Source organism: Scyliorhinus canicula, chromosome 12 (genome assembly GCF_902713615.1).
Source record: "Scyliorhinus canicula chromosome 12, sScyCan1.1, whole genome shotgun sequence".
NCBI classification, from domain to species: domain Eukaryota; kingdom Metazoa; phylum Chordata; class Chondrichthyes; order Carcharhiniformes; family Scyliorhinidae; genus Scyliorhinus; species Scyliorhinus canicula.
The window spans coordinates 69,508,740-69,530,075 of record NC_052157.1 but is presented as its reverse complement, the minus strand read 5'-3'; the positions used below and the strand labels follow the sequence as shown (position 1 = coordinate 69,530,075).

Sequence of the window (21,336 nt, the reverse complement as noted above, 5' to 3'; positions counted from 1 at the left end):
TTAAAGAGGTGTGAATTGTCCCAAGCCAGTTCAGTCGGTAGGCCTCTGCAAGTCCAGGCTTGTTGGTGGGGGCCGAATGTAATGCGACATGAATCCCAGATCCCGGTTGAGTCCGCATTCATGCGTGCGGAACTTAGCTATAAGTTTTTGCTCAGCAATTTTGCGTTGTCGCGTCTCCTGAAGGCCTCCTTGTAGAATGCTGACCCGGAGATCAGAGGCTGAATGTCCTTGACTGCTGAAGTGTTCCCCAACTGGAAGGGAACAGTCCTGCCTGTTGATAGTCGCACGATGCCCGTTTATTCGTTGTCGCAGTGTCTGCATGGTCTCGCCAATGTACCACGCTTCGGGACATCCTTTCCTGCAGCGTATGAGGTAGACTACATTGGTCGAGTCGCACGAGTATGCGCCGCGTACCTGGTGGGTGGTGTTTCCACGTGTAATGGTGGTGTCCATGTCGATGATCTGGCATGTCTTGCAGAGATTACCCTGGCAGGGTTTTGTGGTGTTGTGGTTGCTGTTCTGAAGGCTGGGTAATTTGCTGCAAACAATGGTTTGTTTGAGGTTGCGCGGTTGTTTGAAGGCCAGTAGTGGGGGTGTGGGGATGACCTTGGCAAGATGTCCATCCTCGCTGATGATGTGTTGGAGGCTGCGAAGAAGATGGCGTAGTTTCTCCGCCCCAGGAAAGTACTGGACGACGAAGGGTACTCTGTCAGTGGTGTCCCGTGTTTGTCTTCTGAGGAGGTCGGTGCGGTTTTTTGCTGTGGCGCGGTGGAACTGTCGATCAATGAGTCGAGCGCCATATCCCGTTCGTACGAGGGCATCTTTCAGCATCTGTAGGTGTCTGTTGCGCTCCTCCTTGTCTGAGCAGATCCTGTGTATACGGAGGGCTTGTCCATAGGGGATGGCTTCTTTAATGTGTTTCGGGTGAAAGCTGGAGAAGTGGAGCATCGTGAGATTATCTGTGGGCTTGCGGTAAAGCGAGGTGCTGAGGTGACCGTCCTTGATGGAGACGAGTGTGTCCAAGAATGGAACTGAATTTGGACTATTCTCCAAATTCAGTTCCATTCTTGGACACACTCGTCTCCATCAAGGACGGTCACCTCAGCACCTCGCTTTACCGCAAGCCCACAGATAATCTCACGATGCTCCACTTCTCCAGCTTTCACCCGAAACACATTAAAGAAGCCATCCCCTATGGACAAGCCCTCCGTATACACAGGATCTGCTCAGACAAGGAGGAGCGCAACAGACACCTACAGATGCTGAAAGATGCCCTCGTACGAACGGGATATGGCGCTCGACTCATTGATCGACAGTTCCACCGCGCCACAGCAAAAAACCGCACCGACCTCCTCAGAAGACAAACACGGGACACCACTGACAGAGTACCCTTCGTCGTCCAGTACTTTCCTGGGGCGGAGAAACTACGACATCTTCTTCGCAGCCTCCAACACATCATCAGCGAGGATGGACATCTTGCCAAGGTCATCCCCACACCCCCACTACTGGCCTTCAAACAACCGCGCAACCTCAAACAAACCATTGTTTGCAGCAAATTACCCAGCCTTCAGAACAGCAACCACAACACCACAAAACCCTGCCAGGGTAATCTCTGCAAGACATGCCAGATCATCGACATGGACACCACCATTACACGTGGAAACACCACCCACCAGGTACGCGGCGCATACTCGTGCGACTCGACCAATGTAGTCTACCTCATACGCTGCAGGAAAGGATGTCCCGAAGCGTGGTACATTGGCGAGACCATGCAGACACTGCGACAACGAATAAACGGGCATCGTGCGACTATCAACAGGCAGGACTGTTCCCTTCCAGTTGGGGAACACTTCAGCAGTCAAGGACATTCAGCCTCTGATCTCCGGGTCAGCATTCTACAAGGAGGCCTTCAGGAGACGCGACAACGCAAAATTGCTGAGCAAAAACTTATAGCTAAGTTCCGCACGCATGAATGCGGACTCAACCGGGATCTGGGATTCATGTCGCATTACATTCGGCCCCCACCAACAAGCCTGGACTTGCAGAGGCCTACCGACTGAACTGGCTTGGGACAATTCACACCTCTTTAACCTGGAGTTACCTCTCTCTCTGCATCTTTGATGATTTGATTGCCTGCAGGTGCTCGCATTCCGGGGCATCTCTGACTGTGTCTATATAAACATTTCTGGAACAAGCCTTTCCATTCACCTGAAGAAGGAGCCGTGCTCCGAAAGCTCGTGTTTGAAACAAACCTGTTGGACTTTAACCTGGTGTTGTAAGACTTCTTACTGTGCTCACCCCAGTCCAACGCCGGCATCTCCACATCATGGCTACCATTTCTGGTGTCTCTGCAGACACTTGAACTGCTGCTTCCTGGCATCCTTGCTGTTCTTAGTATTGCTGAAGTTGAGGGTATGTTTTAGTCTGATTTTTGTGGGTTAAATTTGGCTTAAAGTTTTTATCCTGTCTTTCGGGGTGCTCAGCATTTCCCCGTTACCGGAAGTCATGCTGGACCTTTTGACCATTTCGCTCACGGATGGCATTCAGGCACAGCCCGTGCTGGGTCAGGAGACGTAGAATAGACTGGAGAGCGGCGTTTACGTGATGAGAATCTGGCAGTGACAGCGTTGCATGCCATAAGAGCCGGCACAGGTACATTGATGATGGTGAAACGTCCATCTCGGTTTCCCAGTCGGAGCCAGATAGTTCCTCGTCCAGCATCTTGGTATCCTCAACAACAAACCCTGGATCCCAGACAGGCGGCAGAGTTAGGGACGGCAACAAGGGCGGTGGCAAAGACACCGACACTGGGATATCAACAGCCAGTATGGTCGGAGTGTCCAGGATACAGTTTCGGAGGTAGTCCACATGATTAGACTTGTGGCCCTATGCCCGTATTCAGTAGGAATGGGGCCAGTTTCCACCAACACGATGCACAGGATCCAAGCGGCTCCATCGTCGAAGTCCGGACATGCACCGCGTCTCCTGGAGCAAATCCGCACAGTGGTTTTCTGCGACTGCTTTGGTTTGGTCCTGAGCGCTGCAGACTTTCCTGCCAATATCAGGAAAGACGAGACTTAACCAGTTGCAGAGACGACGACCCATCAGCATCTTGACTGGTGCGCGGCATATCATGGCATGCAGGGTCATCCAGTAACAGAATAAGAACCTTGCTAAGCGGGTCTCCCAGGATCCCGACATCTGCTATTTCATTCCAAGTTTGAAAATTTGCACCGCCAACCCATTTGAATCCTAGTGGTATGGGACGGTCCTTACATGACGGATCCCTTTGACGGATACGAATGGCACAAATTGCACACTAGGGAAAGCCGTACCATTGTCTGACACCAGCATGTCGAACATGCTGTGCCTGCTAAACATGTGCCGGATTTCTCTATGGTGTCCTGTGCTGTTATCGCCTGTTCTTGAGGACCTCCATTCACTTGAGAGTGAACATTGATGAGGAGGAGCAACATTGCGCACTGAAAGGGTCCTGCAACATCTATATGGAGGTGAAATCACAAATGACCCAACAATTCCCACAGGTGGAGTGGGGCTGCAGGCAGCAACTTCTCGTGGGTCTGACACTGGATTCAGTGTTGGGCCACCCGCTCTATGTCCGCATCGATACCGGGCCATCAAACGTAGCTACGAGCTAACATTTCCATTTTGGACACCCCTGGGTGTCTATTGTGGAGGTCCATCAGGAGTGGGCCACATTCACGTTTGGGGACCATCACGTGGGTCAACCCAAAGGAGTGCTCCGTACTTGATGCTCAGCTCCTGAATCTTCGTGGTGTAGGCTGGTGCTGAGCCCCGTACTGCACATGTGGTGGGCGTGTGCTAGCTGAGGTCCATCTGGGTCCACCTGCAAACGTAGGACTTCGTGACCGGTAATGAGTCCATAAAATAGAGGGCTGCAATTACTTTACTGGCTAGTGTCGGTGTCCTGGTTGGCAGGGGCAGATGGTTTAATGTGCCAACATGGGGAGTCTCCGCCTTAGAGCGGTTCTCCAAAACATAATCAGGTGCTGCTAACAGATGCTGCTGGCCACGGTAGAAGCAATGTGGGGAATCGCTCAATCTTCCTTGGAAGAGCCCCAGGAGGGGCAGTGATCCATGAGAATGGTGAAGCAATGCCCATAGATATATTCATGGAATATCTTGACTCCAAACACGAAGGTCAAACCCTCAGTCTGCGCGTATCGTTTCTCTGCATCGGCCAACGTTCAGAGGTGAAGACGATGTGGCATTCAGATCCATCGTCCATGATGTGGACCAGCACAACCCCGATGCCGTGTGGAAATGCATCGCAGGTCAACAGGATTGGCCGGGATGGGTTGAAGTGGGTTAGCAGTCTTGCTGAGGAAAGCTGTTGCTTTACCTGGTAAAGCCATTTGCTGTTCCTGGGCCCACTTCCAGCATTGCCCCTTCTTTAACTGACGGTGTGGGGGAGCTAATGTGATGGCCAGGCTTGAGAGGAACATGCCATAGTAATTGACGATGCCGAGTATTGATCGGAGTTCTGCCGGGCCAGCTGGCACAGGGACCTTCCGAATTGCCTGTACTTTTTCTTCCACTGGGTGCAACCCATTGTTGTCAATGCGGCCTTTGAGGTACGTTACCTCGGCGACGTTGAAGATAAACTTCTCCTACCGGAGGTGGACGCCGGCCTCCACAAAATGCCTCAGCACCTCGGCCAAGTTTTGCAGATGCTCTTTGTCAAACAAGCCTGTGATCAGGATCTCGCCCAGAAAGACTACCACATGCACATGCATAAAGTTCTGGAATATTGTGCACACGGAGGAAATCCCAAAGGGCAGGCAGGTGCATTCATATATCCCTGGTGCATGTTCATGGTGATGAAGCATCTGAACATGGTGGCCAGGACCAGCTGGAGATAAGCGTGACTCATATCTAATCCTTCGACCAATCACCTTAAATCAATGCCCCCTTGTAAATTACCTCTCAGCTTGGAAACCAACTCTTTGGCATCTAACCTGCCTGGGCCCCTCATAATTTTGTACACTTCAATTAGGTCACACATTAGCCTCCACTGTTATAAGGAAAACAATCCTAGCCCATCGCATCTCTCCTCACAGCTGCAATTTTCTCACAATGTTCTTGTAAATCTCCTCTGCCCTCTCACCAGAGCCATTATGCCCTTCCTGTAATGTGGTGACCAGAGCGGTACACAAAGGCCCTGCTCTTGTCTTCAATACCTCACCCAGTAAAGGAAAGTATTCCATATGTTTTCTTGATTACCTTGACCACCTGTCCTGCAACATTCAAGGACCTAGGGGATGGGCCGGGATTCTCTGATCCCATGGCCAAGGTCTGACGCTGGCGTCAAAAGCGGTGCGAGCCATTCCGGTGTCAACGGGCCTCCAGGCCCAGGTATTCACCTCTTTCTACGGGGCTAGTATGGTGCCGGAGTGGTCTCTGCTGCTCTGGTGCTTGAAAGCCAGCGCGCCATGGCTGGCATGAGTCCGCGCATGCGCGTGGGTTCCCATCTCCGCGCCGGTGCCCGGGCAATATGGCAGAGCCCTACAAGTGCCCGGCGCGGAGGAGCATAGGCCCCCCACGGAATTAGCCCGCCCGCCAATTGGTAGGCCCCGATTGTAGGCCAGGCCACTGTAATTCAAATACAGAAAAATGGGTCATTTGAAACATGCAAGTCTGGCAATATCTGGTCTGGGAGGATACAAGGAAAGATCCCACAAAAGGTTAATAACAGTGGTTATTAGCCTACTTTCCTTACTTAACAACGCAGGACCCAGGACATTGATGCTACTAAGGGGTAAGTAGGTAGAATTCTTCGGTGAAGGTATGGGTTATACCGGGGAATAACTTGAAAATATAGTTTGACCTGAATAGCACCAACCGAAGCCTGCATCGGAGTCAGGGAGTGAGAATCCCTGTTCACCATTTAGAATATCTACCCTTTTTTGGTATAGGGGGAATTCTAAGAATAGTGGTGAGTTTTAATTTCACCACCGTGGAGCCCCCCCCCCCCCCCCCCGAGTCCGATCCCTCGCCCCCCCATCATCAGGGCGCACCCCGCAGCCAGAACTCTGAGGTACCGCCGGGTGGGACCGTACGTAACCCACGCCGGCGGGACTCGGCCCGTCGAGGCGTGGAGAATCGCCGGGGGGGGGGGGCAGCGACTCCACGGGCGGCGGAGATTCGGCATGGTGCGATTCCCCCCCCCCCCCCCCCGATGATTGTCCGACCCAGCGTGGGTTCGGAGAATCCCAGTCATGGTGTCTCATTTCCTCAATCCCCTCAATATTTTCCCGTTTATTGAGTATTTCGTTGCTTGGTTTTCCCTCCACAAATATATCACATTTGTCCAGAGTGAATTCCATTTCCCACTTCATTGCACGCTCAAGTAAACCATTGATATCATTCTGGAGTAGACACCCACCTTCACTATCAAACACAGATTATTTTTGTGTCATCTGCAGATTTCCCAATCATACCACACACATAGAACATAGAACAGTACAGCACAGAACAGGCCCTTCGGCCCTCAATGTTGTGCCGAGCCATGATCACCCTACTCAACCCACGTATTCACCCTATACCCGTAACCCAACAACAACCCCCCCCCTTAACCTTACTTTTATTAGGACACTACGGGCAATTTAGCATAACCAATCCACCTAACCCGCACATCTTTTGGACTGTGGGAGGAAACCGGAGCACCCGGAGGAAACCCACGCACACAGGGGGAGGACGTGCAGACTCCACACAGACAGTGACCCAGCCGGGAATCGAACCTGGGACCCTGGAGCTGTGAAGCATTTATGCTAACCACCATGCTACCCTGCTGCCCATTTAAGTCTAAATCATTAATATATACGTCAAATAGAAAGGGCCCCAACACTGAGCCCTGTGGAAAACAACGGAAAACTGTTTTCCATTAACAAAACCATCCATCAACCATTGCTCTTTGTTTCCTGTCACTGAATCAATTTTGGATCTAACCTGCCACCTCCCCCTGTACCCCATAATATCTACCTTTTCTGACCCATCTATCATGTGGGACCTTGTCAAATGCCAGACTGAAATCCATGGAGACAATGGACTACATTCTCCGGTCCCCTAGCCGTGTGTTTCTTGATGGCATGCCATTCGCTGGTGGCGGGATTCAATGGGATATTCCACTGAAATCACCCCATGCTGCTGGGAAACCCGTGGACAGGGATACGCTGCCGGCGGGAACAGAGAATCCCAACAGCCGGAGAATTCCAGCCAATATACACTGCACCCCCCTCATCAATATACACTGCACCCCCCTCATCAATCTTTCTTGTTACTTCCTCAAAAAATTCCATTAAGTTAATAAGACACAATCTTCCCCTAACAAAGCCATGTTGACAATCCCTAATCAATCCATGCCTTTCAAAGTGACAGTTTATCCTGTCTCTCAGGATTGCTTCCAATGACTTGCATCACTGAAGTTAGACGGACCAACCTACAGTTTTATGGTATGTCCCTCGCACACTTTTAAAAAGTAAATGTTTTTACTGGTTTTCACATTTTATGATTTACATTTCAGTTCATAAGTTAAAAAATTTTTTTTTAGAATACCCAATTAATTTTTTTTTCCAATTAAGGGGCAATTAGCGTGGCCAATCCACCTACCCTGCACATCATTGGGTCGTGGAGGCAAAACCCACACAAGCACGGGGAGAATGTGCAAACTCCACACGGACAGTGACCCAGAGCAGGGATCGAACCTGGGACCTCGGCGCCAGTGAGGCATCAGGGCTAACCCACTGCGCCACCGTGCTGCTCCTTAGTTCATAAGTTAAATTACATGTTGGAGACCCCGCAGAAAAAGGGAAAAAAATTAAAATTATAAAACAAAAACAAAGAAAACAAAAGGAAAAGGAGACAAAAAGGAAGACAAAGACCAACAGAAATTCTCATATATTTACAGGCCAGGCTTGCCCTGGCACCGTTCACATTTATCCTCCAGCTCTGGGAAAAACCTGTTCACTCGGGTTCTGGTTAGGTGCGCTCTGTGCACCACTTTATAGTTGCATTAGACTGATCCCTGCGCATGTAGAGGTGGATTTCACCCTGTGCAGTCCTTCGATCTAGAGTCCTCCCCCTATCTCTATGCCTCGTTCCTCCTCCTATTTTTCCCTTGTCTCATCCAGAAGGGTGCACAGTCACTTGTACAGGTCCCCACAGTTCACCCCCATTGGTTGCCCATGTCCAGCATTTCCTCGAGTAGCGAATGTCCTGGTATCTGTTTCCTCACCGAGGAAGTTCTTGACCTGTATGTGTCGTAGTTTGTTTCCTTTTGGAAGCTGGAACTTCTCCGTGAGTTCCTCCAGGGTCAGTACTCTGTCTTCTGTGTGCATGTCTCTAATCATCAGTGTCTCCTTGTTCTATCTCCACCTTTTGAAGGTGCGGTCCATTATTGCGGGAGTGAACTTGTGGTTGTTGCAGATGGGGGCCTTTGTGGACATTTTGGTTATGCCGAAGTGCTGTCTCGTCAGATACCACGTGCGGCAACCACCTCAGGGCTTCTCGAGTAATTGGTCGGGGGCGGGGGGGGGGGGGGGGGGAGTGCGGTTGTGACTAGGGATCGGAGGGATGTCCAGGTGCAGGAACAATCCTCCATCTTCACCCATTCTGTTGGCCACCCAGTGGTAGAACCGTAGGTTTGTGAGGACAGGCCTCCCATGTTTCTCCTACTTTGTAGGACCTTTTTTTGGCTGTTTGGGCTCCTCCCCCCCCCCCCCCCCCCCCCACACACACACCCCACACACAAACTCCATAATTAGCTTGTCTACCATGTCAAAGAAGACTTGGAGATGTAGATCAGGAGGGATCTGAACAGGAAGAGGAATCTGGCCAGCACGTCCATTTTGATTGTCTGTATTCTCCTTGCGAGGGAGAGTGGGAATGTGTCCCACCCGCTGCAGGTCTCTTTTGACATCCTCATCAGGTTCCATTTGTGGATCTGTGTCCAACCTTGGGCTATTTGGATCCCTGGGTGGCAGAATTTAGTTTGGGCTTCTTTGAATGGTAGTCCCTCCAGCTCTGTCCCTCCTCCCTGCAGGTTCACCCGGAAGATTTGACTTTCGCTCAAGTTGTGTTTGTCACCTGAGAAGCCTCTGAATTACTTTCGGTCCTTCATTACTCCTTCCATGCTGGCCCCGGGGGTTCGAGATGTAGAGGAGCAGATCATCCGTGTGGAGGGGGACCCTATACTGTCTGTATCCTCTCCGCATAACCAGGGTTTTTCCATCTACATTGAGTAGCGAGATGGGCTTGCACTCATTTGGGTCTTTGGCCTTTTTCGATATCAGCGATATTGAGGCTTGTGCTGGTGTTGGCGGTAGGGAACCCCTTACCAGCGAGTCTGCAAACATCTCCCGCGAGTGCGGGGCCAGTGCTGTTGCAGATGTTTTGTAGAAGTCTGCCTGGTATCCACCTGGCGCCGGTGCCTTCCCTGCCTGCATGGAGTTTGGCATAATATGCACCAGTATATCATGATGCAGACACACACACTGATGGACATACACTAGGACCAATCAACATGCACAAACACCGCAGCCAATCACCAGTTAGAACACACTCACTATAAAGACAGAGGGCATCACCTTTCCCGCTCATTCAGGATGCAGCCTCTCAGAAGCACAAGAGCTTATAGTTTACAGCACAGATTCTCACCACGTGTTGAGTGATTCAACTGGTTAGGACAGGCACAGGTCTCTAGTTAATCTAACATCGTGTAAACCCACAGTAATAGTATATTTAGCATTTTATAAGAGTTAATAAAATAGTGTTCAACTATCTTCAGTGTTGGTGGCCTGTATGTGTTTCACGGATCCAGAGCGCCCAACACATCATGGTACCAGTAGTTGATGTTAGAACTTCTGAGACCTACCTGCCAGTGATCAGCCTTCCACCAGCATACAGCCATTCTGCAACATGGACAGCGTCCGCCCGCCACCGCTGCTCCGCATTACCGGCAACCTAGGGTCCAACTGGAAGATCTTCAAACAGCGCTTCCAGTTATACCTTGAGGCAATGGACCTGGAAGCTGCCTCAGACGTACGGAAGATTGCTCTCTTCCTCTCCACAGCCAGGGACCACGCCATCCACATCTTTAATTCTCTCACCTTCGCCGATGGGGAAGATAAATCTAAGTTCAAGACGGTCCTCCTAAAGTTTGATAGCCACTGCGGTGACGAGGTGAACGAAAGCTTTGAGCGCTATATCTTTCAGCAGCGCTTACAGGGTAAGGATGAACCTTTCCAATCCTTTGTCACCCATCTCCGTGTCCTTGTGCAGTCCTCAACTACGGGTCCACCTCCGACTCCATGATACCCAACCAGATCGTTTTCGATGTTCAGTCAGACCCCTTCGCCGGCAGCTTCTTAAGGTCAAACAGCTCACCCTGTCAATTGCCATTGAGACCTGTGTGTTCCACGAGCACGCCACCACGTGGTATTCCCACATCCAGGCGGCTGAAACGGCACGGCAAGCTCCCCACGAGGCAGAACGGGTCCAAGTCATCAAATCACTCCCGGGCCTAAGCCTGGATGAAGGTGGCCTTTTCGCGGGCTCCCGCGCTTGGACGCACCGAACGAGGCGATGTCGAAGAATGTATTGCGCAGACGCTCACCATGCCGGATCGCACTGCGCATGCACGGGTAGCGCAATGAACGCACTGACGCAACGGCGTGCGGCAACTGTGGCTCCACCCACTTAAAGCAGTGTCCCGCCAAGTCCCGACAATGTTTGCAGTGTGGCAAATTTGGCCACTGTGCTGCTTTATGCAGGTCAACTCAGCCTGCTAGCTTTCGTCGCTCCAGCCAGCGCCGCAGGGATGTCCGGGCCATTCAGCCCACAGTCACCGAGCCTGATCCAGACCTGTCCCCCGACTTTGACAGCGATGACCTGCAGCCCCTTTTCAAGTCGGCATCATAACAAAGCACAGGATGTCTCCAAAGCGCAGCACCAAGCCCATTCCGATACACAGCATTGATCTGGATGATGAGTGGTGTGCCACCCTTACGGTCAACCGGTCCCGAATACAGTTCCGCCTGGACACCGGTGCCTCCGCCAATCTCATTGCGCAGTCTAACCTTCAAAGTCTTCGTGTCAAGCCAGCCATCCTACCATCTGCATGCCAACTGCTTGATTACAACGGAAATGCCATCGCTGCCAGTGGCTCCTGCCAACTCAAGGTGATGCATCATGCTCACACAGCTGTATTATCTTTCAAAATTGTTGCCTCTTCGAAAGCCTCCTTGCCTGGCGCACAGGAATGTAAGCTGCTGAACTTGGTGCAGAGGGTTCACTCTCTCTCTCCCATCGATGTGTCTGCCTCTCCTGACACCGACTTCAGGGCGCAACAGTACCACAACGTCTTCGAGGGCATGGGCACGCTCCCGTATACATACAAGATTCTGCTCAGGCCGAACGCCACGCCTGTGGTACACGCACCTCACAGGGTCCCCGCGCCCCTTAAGGACCGCCTCAAGCAACAGCTCCAAGACCTCCAGGACCAAGGACTGATCTCCAGGGTCACGGAACCAACCAACTAGGTGAGTTCATAGTCTGTGTGAAGAAACCGTCCGGTGAATTAAGAATTTCCATAGATCCTAAGGATCTTAATCGAAATATCATGAGGGAGCACAACCAAATTCCCAAGCATGAAGAACTCACATGTGAAATGGCCCACGCCAAGCTCTTCACAAAACCTGACATCTCAAAAGGCTTCTGGCAAATCCAGCTAGATGAATCTAGCAGAAAGCTGTGCACATTCAATACTCCCTTTGCCAGATACTGCTCCAACAGAATTCCATTTGGGATCATCTCGGCGTGCAAGGTATTTCACTGAATCATGGAACAAATGATGGAGGGAATTGAAGGTGTTCGTGTCTACGTCGATGACATAATAATCTAGTCCACCACCCCGCAGGAGCACATCAGTCGCCTCAAGCGTGTTTTCAAACGCATACACGAGCATGGGTTCCGCCTCAATAGAGCTAAATGCTCTTTCGGTCAGTCAGATATCAAATTCCTGGGGGACCACATTTCGATTTGGGTGTGCGGCCGGATGAGGACAAAATTGCTGCAATCACTGCCATGAAAACGCCCGTGGACAAGAAAGCGGTCCTCCGGTTTTTGGGAATGGTAAACTTTTTAGGAAAGTTCATCCCTCACCTCGCCTCGCATACCACGGCTCTCAGGAATCTGGTCCGGAAGACCAGGTTCTTCCAGTGGCTGCCTGCCCACTAGCTCGAATGGAGGGAACTAAAGGCCAAACTATGCACGGTCACAGTTCTGGCCTTCTTTGATCCGGCAAAAGAAACAAAATCTCTACAGACGCCAGTCTGTGTCTTGGAGCCGTGCTTCTGCAGCGTGATGAGGCCTCATCATGGGCCCCCGTTGCATATGCGTCACGGGCGATGACCCCCAAGGAACAGTGCTACGCGCAGATAGGAGTGCCTGGGCCTTCTGACCGGTGTTGTGAAGTTTCCCGACTATGTTTATGGGCGCAGATAGGAGTGCCTGGGAGTGATCCTCCCAGCTGTAGGCCCTTGTGTGTCTCGCCCAGTTTAAGATCCTTTCTCAGTCTTGGTCCCAGTGCAGCTTCACAATGATTGCCAGCGGTTGTTCCCCGGCCTTGGGCTTTGGCCGGAGTGCCCTGTGTGCTCTGTCCACTTCTAGAGGTTTGGGGAAGCTTTCCCTTCCAACCAGTTTGCCTAGCATTTCAGCCACTTACTCCAGAGGGTTCCTGTCCTCCATTTCCTCCGGTAGGCCCACAATGCAGAGATTCTGGCGGTCCTTGGTCCTCGACCTTACCTTCCCTCTTTGTGTCTCTCGCACCGCCATCAACCTTGCCAATTCCATCTCTAATGAGGCAAACCGATCTCTCTGGTTGGTCGCGGCCTTCTCCAGCTCCCTGATCATCACTTCCTACGTCTCTAGCTGCCTTTACATTTTCTCCAGTGCCGCTTGCAGGTTGAAAATCAAATGAAAATCACTTATTGTCACGAGTAGGCTTCAATGAAGTTACTGTGAAAAGCCCCTAGTCGCCACATTCCGGCGCCTGTTCAGGGAGGCTGGTACGGGAATTGAACTTTGCTGCTGTCCTGCCTTGGTCTGCTTTAAAAGCCAGCAATTTAGGCCAGTGTGCTAAACCTGCCCCATAACCAGAGTCTCCACTACCACCACCTTCACCATTACCGTCATTTCTATTTTGATGGTGTCCTTGAGCTCTTGGAGTTCTTGCATTAGGAACTCCGTCCATTTGTTCATTGGGGGGGAGCCCTGCAAACAATCTGGCAGTCCTTCCCATTCAGGTGTGGCCGGGACCTCGTCATTTTCCATTGCCTTGGTTCTCCTCTTGCAGCTCTTATGCCTTTGCCATCTCTTCAACCCCAAGGGTTGCTGCTGCTGGACTTGTCTAGGTGGTGTTGGAGAGGGTGACTGGGTTTTCTCCTGGATTTAGCAGGCTATTTTGGGTTCAAAGTACCGAAATTCGAGTTTCTAGGAAAAGAGCCACCTTTTGTGCGTCAGTCAGCACATCCCCATCACCCGAAGTCCCCCCTCGCACCCTTTTTAAATAATAGTCCAACTTTCGAGACCTCAAATACTCTGGTACCTCACCTGTATCTGGTGAGGAATGGGAAATGATCCTCAGAGCATCCGTTATTTCATCCCTGGCTTCCTTCAACAACCTAGGATACAAATCATCTGGCCCTGGTCATTAATCCACCTTAAAGGATACCAGTTTCTCCAGTACTTCCTCTCTCACGATGTTTATTGTATCTAATACTCCTGCATGTCTGGCATTTGTTGTTGTGGACCAGTTAATCCCATTTTTTGATCTTTGCATCTCCAAGACATTTGACATATTTCAAGATGTAAATCACAAGGATATGGGGTTAGTTTGTCCTCCTTGGGAATTCTCATATGTCTGATGAGCACCTGCCAAAGTCACGCCCTTTGCATCTTTAATGCCTTCCTTTCAAGAATGTCCCTGTTTGATGTGGACCATACCACCCCCTCAAGTGCAAACTCCCATGTAATATATCTGTAATGCATTCATACAGACTTCCAGAGAAGTGGTCAACTTTACAAGGGAGGCACGGTGGTGCAGCGGTCTGCACTGCTGCCTAACGGCACTGAGGACCTGGGTTTGATACTAGCCCCGGGTCACTGTCTGTGTGTGAGGTCACACGTAGGTTGTGCGTGTCAGCGCTTGATCACATATGCTGGGTCCCTTATGGAAGCCGGTTTGGACAACAATAAAGATGATCTCTACTTCCAGGGCATATGCATTGCAAGATAAATCCCTCGAAGATCGTAATGCACACAGAAAACAGTGAAATTGGCTGAGAGCTAGCCACCAAGGTGAGATTGTTTCCATGTTTTGGAAAGGCAAGTGAGTTTGAGTTGATGATTCTGGCGTAGAATTGAGTCAGCCTGGCACGCACATGGGGGCCAAGTTGTTACAGGAAGTCTGTTGCATAGCCACCATATCCAAATGCTTTGACACTTTTCAAGCCTCTTAATGCTTCCGCTCATTCTGTAATCTTGAAAGTTCAGGACAGCTGTGTTCTGCATGTCTGGCATCTTCTTCAGTTCTTCATATATTTGCTCCATGGAGCAGATGACTAGAAATTTGGATCAGGGTGACTGATGGCAATTTAAGGAAGATGATTTTTGGGCTGCTCCAAGTCAGCAAATCAGGCGCTAGCACTTCTGACTGGATTGAGTGAAATTGAGCACTGCTGTTGTTTCTGCCCTTCTGGCACAACCTGCAACATTAGGAGATTCAATGAGGTGGTAGGTTATATGGGTCACGGAGGGATTTTGGGAGGGTTCAGAAGCCACCCAAAGCAGCGTCCCCGATAACTGGAATGAATGCACAATGGCCACAGCAGCTGGCTTTTAAAAATGACGGCCGCAACCGGCTTTCAGAATGTGGGCACGCAGCACATGCCCGGAGCCCAGAGAGAAAGACCACCTCCTCCTGACGTCAGCGCGCTGACCCAGGAGAAGATTTTTTAAAAATTCAATGCAGTCTTCCTACCTGAAGCGACAGCTGAGAACATGTCACGTGCCCCGAATATTGACGTCACGTGCTCTGGTCGCGATTGGGATTCCTCCATGCAGTGGTGGTGTGAGCTGTTCAGGAGAATCCTCAAAAGGACAAAGCAGAGGTGGTGTGAGCTGTTCAGGAGAATCCACAAAAGGACAAAGCAATGGTGGTGTGAGGTGTGCAGGAGAGTCCACAACAGGACAAAGCAGTGTTGGTGTGAGCTGCTCAGGAAAATCCACAACAGGACAAAGCAGTAGTGATGTGAGCTGCACAGGAGAATCCACAACAGGGCAAAGCAGTGGTGATGTGAGCTGCACAGGAGAATCCACAGCAGGGCAAAGCAGTGGTGGTGTGAGCGGTTCAGGAGAATCCACAACAGGGCAAAGCAGTGGTGGTGTGAGCTGTGCAGGAGAGTCCACAACAGGACAAAGCAGTGTTGGTGTGAGCTGGTCAGGAGAGTCCACAGCAGGACAAAGCAATGGTGGTGTGAACTGGTCAGGAGAGTCCACAACAGGACAAAGCAGTGGTGGTGTGAGCTGTTCAGGAGAATGCACAATAGGACAAAGCAGTGTTGGTGTGAGCTGGTCAGGAGAGTCCACAACAGGACAAAGCAGTGGTGGTGTGAGCTGGTCAGGAGAGTCCACAACAGGACAAAGCAGTGTTGGTGTGAGCTGTCAGGAGAGTCCACAACAGGACAAAGCAGTGTTGGTGTGAGCTGTTCAGGGGAATCCACAATAGGACAAAGCAGTGGAGGTGTGAGCTCCAGGATCTCTGATGAACAGCCCATACAGAAATGTAACATTGAATGACAAAGCAAGTGAGAACATGAGGACCAAACAGGCTCACCTGTCGCTTTTTGGTAAGTGAAAATGGTGGGTCACGAAGTTTGGGTGGCGTGGATCACGAAAGTCGGCTGGCGTGCGTCGCGGCAATTAACCAGTTGGTAAAAATAGGTCCCCGGAAAAAAAGTTTGAAAAACACTACGCTATATCAGGGTCACCAGATGCTTCATACCCCCTTGGGAGTGCTGCACTCTCTGCATCAAGATATGGGATATGGATGGGTCAATAGTCACAAGGGATGGCTGTGCATGCAGCTTTCTGAATGGACCACAAAAGCACTTATTAATAGATATAGTTACAATGATGAGGTTCAAGGTCTTGCTATATTTTGGCGAATCTACTTTCTGGAGGCTCAGTCGTATCTTGAATTTAAATGAAAATCGCTTATTGTCACAAGTAGGCTTCATATGAAGTTACTGTGAAAAGCCCCTAGTCACCACATTCCAGCGCCTGTTCGGGGAGGCTGGTACGTGAGTTGAACCCGTGCTTCTGGCCTGCATGGGTCTGCTTTAAAAGCCAGCGATTTAGCCCTGCATCTTCTTTGCACTGTTGATGATTGGAAGGTAAAGGCCAATGTGAATGAGCGATGGCCTGTGTTGACTATGTGGGAAGTCATCCAGGACTATGCACTGCACTGGTCGGGGTGACCATCAAGGAAATTGACCCTACACAGCTTTGGTGAGTAATTCTGACCACCAGCTAGCAGAATACAATATTTTTTGTTGCTCGGAGTCATTGATCAAGTTAAAGTCACTTGGGAAGGCCCACTTTAGGAGCTGTTTCACCATCACTGTCTGGTACTGTGTAATGTCAGTCAGTGTGCTCCTGTTGGAGTCCCCCCCATAGGTAGCTGGATGGGGCAGTATTGACAGCACTCGCTGGTCCTGGTCTGCATTTGGAGGCTTGTACATGTTCAAGTCATGGATGGTGGTTAACACTTGCACAACTGACTAGAGGAAGAGGTTCTTCAAGTAGCCACGTCCTCAATTATGGGGAAGCACAGCACAACAGTGAAAAACATAAGACATTAATCTGAAGTTCTTCCTGAGGTCCCTAGCATCACAGATGGCAGACTGAAGACTTGTATTCCAGAACTAGCTGCTATCATATTCAACTCTGACGTTAATGGAAATTAGGGAAACAACTCTCCACTGGTTGGAGTCATACCTAGCACAAAGGAAGGTGGTTGTGTTTGTTGGAATTCAATCATCTCAGTCCTGGAACATCACTACAGGTACTCCTTAGGGTAGTGTCCTCAGCCCAGCCACTTTTAGCTGCTCCATCAATGACCATCATATGGTCAGAAATGGGAATATTTGTTGATGATTGAACAATTCCTGGCTCCTCAGATACTGAAGCAGTCAGCATCCTTATGTAGAAAGACCTGGAGAATATTCAGGTTTGGGCTGATAAGTGGTCAGTAACATTTTTGCCACACAAGTTCTTGACAATGGCATTACTATCACTGATTCATCCACTATCAACATCCTGGGGCTTATTATGGAATAGAAGTTGAACAAACCAGCACAGGGCTAAATCGCTGGCTTTGAAAGCAGACCAAGGCAGGCCAGCAGCATGGTTCAATTACCGTACCAGCCTTCCTGAACAGGCGCCGGAATGTGGCGACTAGGGACTTTTCACAGTAACTTAATTTGAAGCCTACTTGTGACAATAAGCGATTTTCATTTAATTTTCATTTTCATATAAATACTGTGGCTACACAGGTCAGAAGTTGGGAATTCTACGAGTGGGCAGCATGGTGGCACAGTGGTTAGCACCGCTGCCTCACAGTGCTAAGGTCTCGGGATTGATTCCAGCCTTGGGTGACTGTGTGGAGTGTGCACGTTCTCCCTGTGTCTGTGTGGGTCTTCTCCGGGTGCTCCCGTTTCCTCCCACAGTTGAAAGATATGCAGGTTAGGTGGATTGGCAATGCTAAATTACCTCTTAGTGTCCAAAGATGTGTAAGTTAGGTAATGGGGTTACAGGGAAAGGGTAGAGTGCTGTTTTGGAGGGTGGGTGCAGACTTGAATGGCCTCCTTCTGCACTGTATGAATTCTATGGTTTCTAAGTAATTCACCTCTCGGTCCACCATCTTCAAGGAACAAGTCAGCTCCATGTGATGGAATAATCTCCAGTTGCCCGAATTTGTGCAGCTCTAACAACACGAAAGAAGCGCAACGGCATCCAGAATAAAGCAGCCCACTTGATTGGCACCCCATCCACCACTTTAATTATTCCCATTCTCCTCCACCAGTGCACAGTGGCAGCAGTGCAGTGGAACAAGATGCACTGCAGCAATGTGCCAAGCCTCCTTCAACAGCGCCTCCCAATCTCACAATTTCTACTGCCTGGAAGGACAATAGTAGCTGATGCATGTGGACACCAGAACCTGCAGGTTCCCCTCCAAGCCAATACCATTGTGACTTGGAACTACACTGCCTTTCCTTCACTGTCCCTGGGTCAAAACCTTGGTGCTCCCTCCCTTACAGGCAGTGGGTGTATCTGGGCCAGGTAGACTGCAATGATTCAGGAAGTCAGCTCACCACCACTTGTTCCAAAGGTAATTATAGATGAGCAATAAATGTTGATTTTGGCAGCGATACCCACATTGCGTGAAAAAGATGCCTTCGCGTTCCAGTACTAATTTATTATGCAACATTGCCACCTACTGGTACAGTATTTGAGGTTGGTATAACAATAATCTTGGACAGAAAGGGAGACAATCATTGCCCTCCCAATTCCACAGAGAACAGACAAGACTCAAGGAGCGGGATTCTCCTTCGGCCGATGCTGAAATTGCGAAAGGCGATTGGGCAGAGAATCGTTTGTAAAGCCAAATCGTGGTCGGTGCCGGGCACCTGCCAGAATGCCGTGCTCCGGTGCTTTGACAGCTGTGTCAATGCGTTCTACTCCGTACATGCAGTAAATGTTGTTTGCATATCATTCGCGGGCTTGACCCAATATTCTCCGGGGCCTCCGCAATGCTCCGCTTCGGACGGGAGGAATTATCGACGGGGTTTTTCACTTGTGCTTTTAAAAATTGGGACACAGTGCCATGGTCAATGAGGGAGAGAGAGGAGTCAGGACATGCAGAAGCGCGACCGTGGGCTGCTAGTCCTGCAAATGACAGGGCTGGCTGTGGGGAAGGGGGGCATTTGTCAGGCCTGGGAACGGCAGCTGGAGATGACAGGAGGTGCCAAAGGGATGGGCCATTGGGTCGGGCTGACCTCCCACAGAACCGGGGTGTCCAGGCACGAACCGCCATTGCTGTGGTCTGCAAGGTAGCCATCTTGCTGCGCATTCCACTGACCACCCACCATGGTCCATGGTTGTGTAGAGTGACACCGGCCTTATGGATGCACCCATCCCATCAACCCCCTTCCCCCGCACCCCAGATCCCAACCCCACCAACTCTCCTCACCTAACTGCTCACCACCCGCCAGAGGGGCAGCATGCGGTCCACCCAAGGGCAGTGGCCACGGTTGCCTCTGCAGGAGGGCAGCAAACGGGACCCAGAGTGTACCGCTGACATGGATAGCGGCTGCCACCGGTACCCCTGGCAGCAGGAACAGGAGCCAAGGCAAGAGGCTCCCACGGTGCCAGGCACCTATGGGGCCGAGGTGCAGAGGGCAGAGTGCTCAGTGTGGGGATGAGGAGGGAGGGGGTCATGCGGGGCCAGGGTATGCAGTGCACACCGGGGCCACGTGTAGCTTGGTGGACCAGGTTCACCACGGGGGTTATGAACCAAGCTAATATGCTGACTTTCACCCTCTACAGACAATGGACTTCAGAATCCAACCAGGAATTGTGGCCATTCTAGTTGCCGCAGCCCTGGGGGATACACGGAGGCTGTACGAGCTGGAGCTGCCTGGGGAGAACCCTGCAGCAGCAGAGCCTGCCCCAGAGCAACAGGAGTCAGCCGGTGAGGTTGGGGAGCTGGCCACCCAACAGGCCGAGGAGGAGGTGGGAAGGAGGCACAGCATCAGGCCTCATGATTACCGGCAGCACCTGTCATTCGAGGACCTGCTAGACCGGGCATGCGGTCAAAGAGTCCGGCTGAGCGGGGGACGGTGTGATCTGTTAGATCCTGGCGCGCCTGGCACCGTGGGGAATGGTTGGGGGGGGGGGGGGGGGGGGGGGGGGACATCTGCTCCTGGTGGCCATCAAGGTGGCGGTTGCCCTGAACCTTTATGCTGCGGACTCCTTCCAGTTGCTAAGTGGGGACCTGTCCGTAATCTCGCAGACCTCGGTGCATAGGTGCAGCTGTGTCGTCACACAGGCCCTACATGCCCAATTGGCACAAGACATCAAATTTAATGTGGACCGAGCCCACCAGGATGCCCGGGCAGCAGGGTTCGCCACCATCCCCAAGATGCCCAAGGTCTAGGTGGTGATCGACGGGATGCAGTCACCCTACGAGCACCGGATGATGATGGGATGATCTGCACAAACTGAAAGAAGTTCGGAGGAGCATGAACTGCTGCCGACAAATTTCCTTTGCATTGTTTTCCACTCTGATTAATTGAGGAAAATGTTCTAGATTCCTGGTCAGTCAGTGGTGGATGGACTCCCTACTCGAGGAACTCAGTAATTTTACCTATTGCACCAGTCATCACCTTAACATGGCGGGGGTGGGGGGGGGGGTATATCTTAGCCCTGCTGAGGGACTCTGGCTAACAAACTGGCAAGAGTTGGAGGTTAAAGTCACCATTCGCCTCGGGTAGTGGATCATGCCTTGTACATTCTCATCCAAATCGTTGATATAGATAACAAACAGCAATGGGCCCAGCACTGATCCCTGAGGCACACCACTAGTCACAGGCTTCTAGGCTGACAAGCATCCTTCCACCATTACAATCTACTTCCTACCATCAAGCCAGTTGTATATTCAATTTGCCAGCTCTCCCGATTCCATGTGATCTAACCTTCCAGAGCAGCCGACCATATGGAACTTTGTCAAAGGCCTTACTGAAGTCCATGCAGACTACATCTATCGCCCTGCCCTCATCAACCTTCCTGGTCACTTCATCAAAGAACTCTTAACAAATTTGTAAGGCATGACCTCGTATGCACAAAGCCGTGCTGACTTTTCCCAATCAAATCCTGGGCTGGATTCTCCCAAAATTAGACGAAGTGATGACACCATCGTTAAAACCGTGGAGTTTCACGACAGCGTCATCGAGCCCCCAGATGGAGCTATTCCCCTGGCACTAACCCCCCTATCCACCCACACACATGTGACACACCCCCTATCCCCAGGGGGACGGTCGCACCACCATCATGACCACATGGCTGCACCCACCCATGCCAGCCACAATGGCCGGGTGCCATGTGCATTAATGCCATCGGAGACCCAACCCCTGGACTGCATGTGTCGGGCCCTCTAACAGTGTTGCTGTTTGTGTC

At 51.0% G+C, this 21,336-nt stretch overlaps 1 protein-coding gene across 1 annotated transcript in view; it reads right to left on the bottom strand.

Moving 5' to 3' along the window:
* Nucleotides 1-2,493: 2,493 nt before the first annotated feature.
* The window catches only part of LOC119974274 (ly6/PLAUR domain-containing protein 8-like), a 78,053-nt gene continuing 59,210 nt past the window's right edge, over nucleotides 2,494-21,336 (bottom strand). Inside the window, exon 7 of the mRNA XM_038813044.1 lies at nucleotides 2,494-2,744. Within this exon, the coding sequence (XP_038668972.1) occupies nucleotides 2,494-2,744 (251 nt within the window). The remainder of the gene's footprint in view (nucleotides 2,745-21,336) is intronic.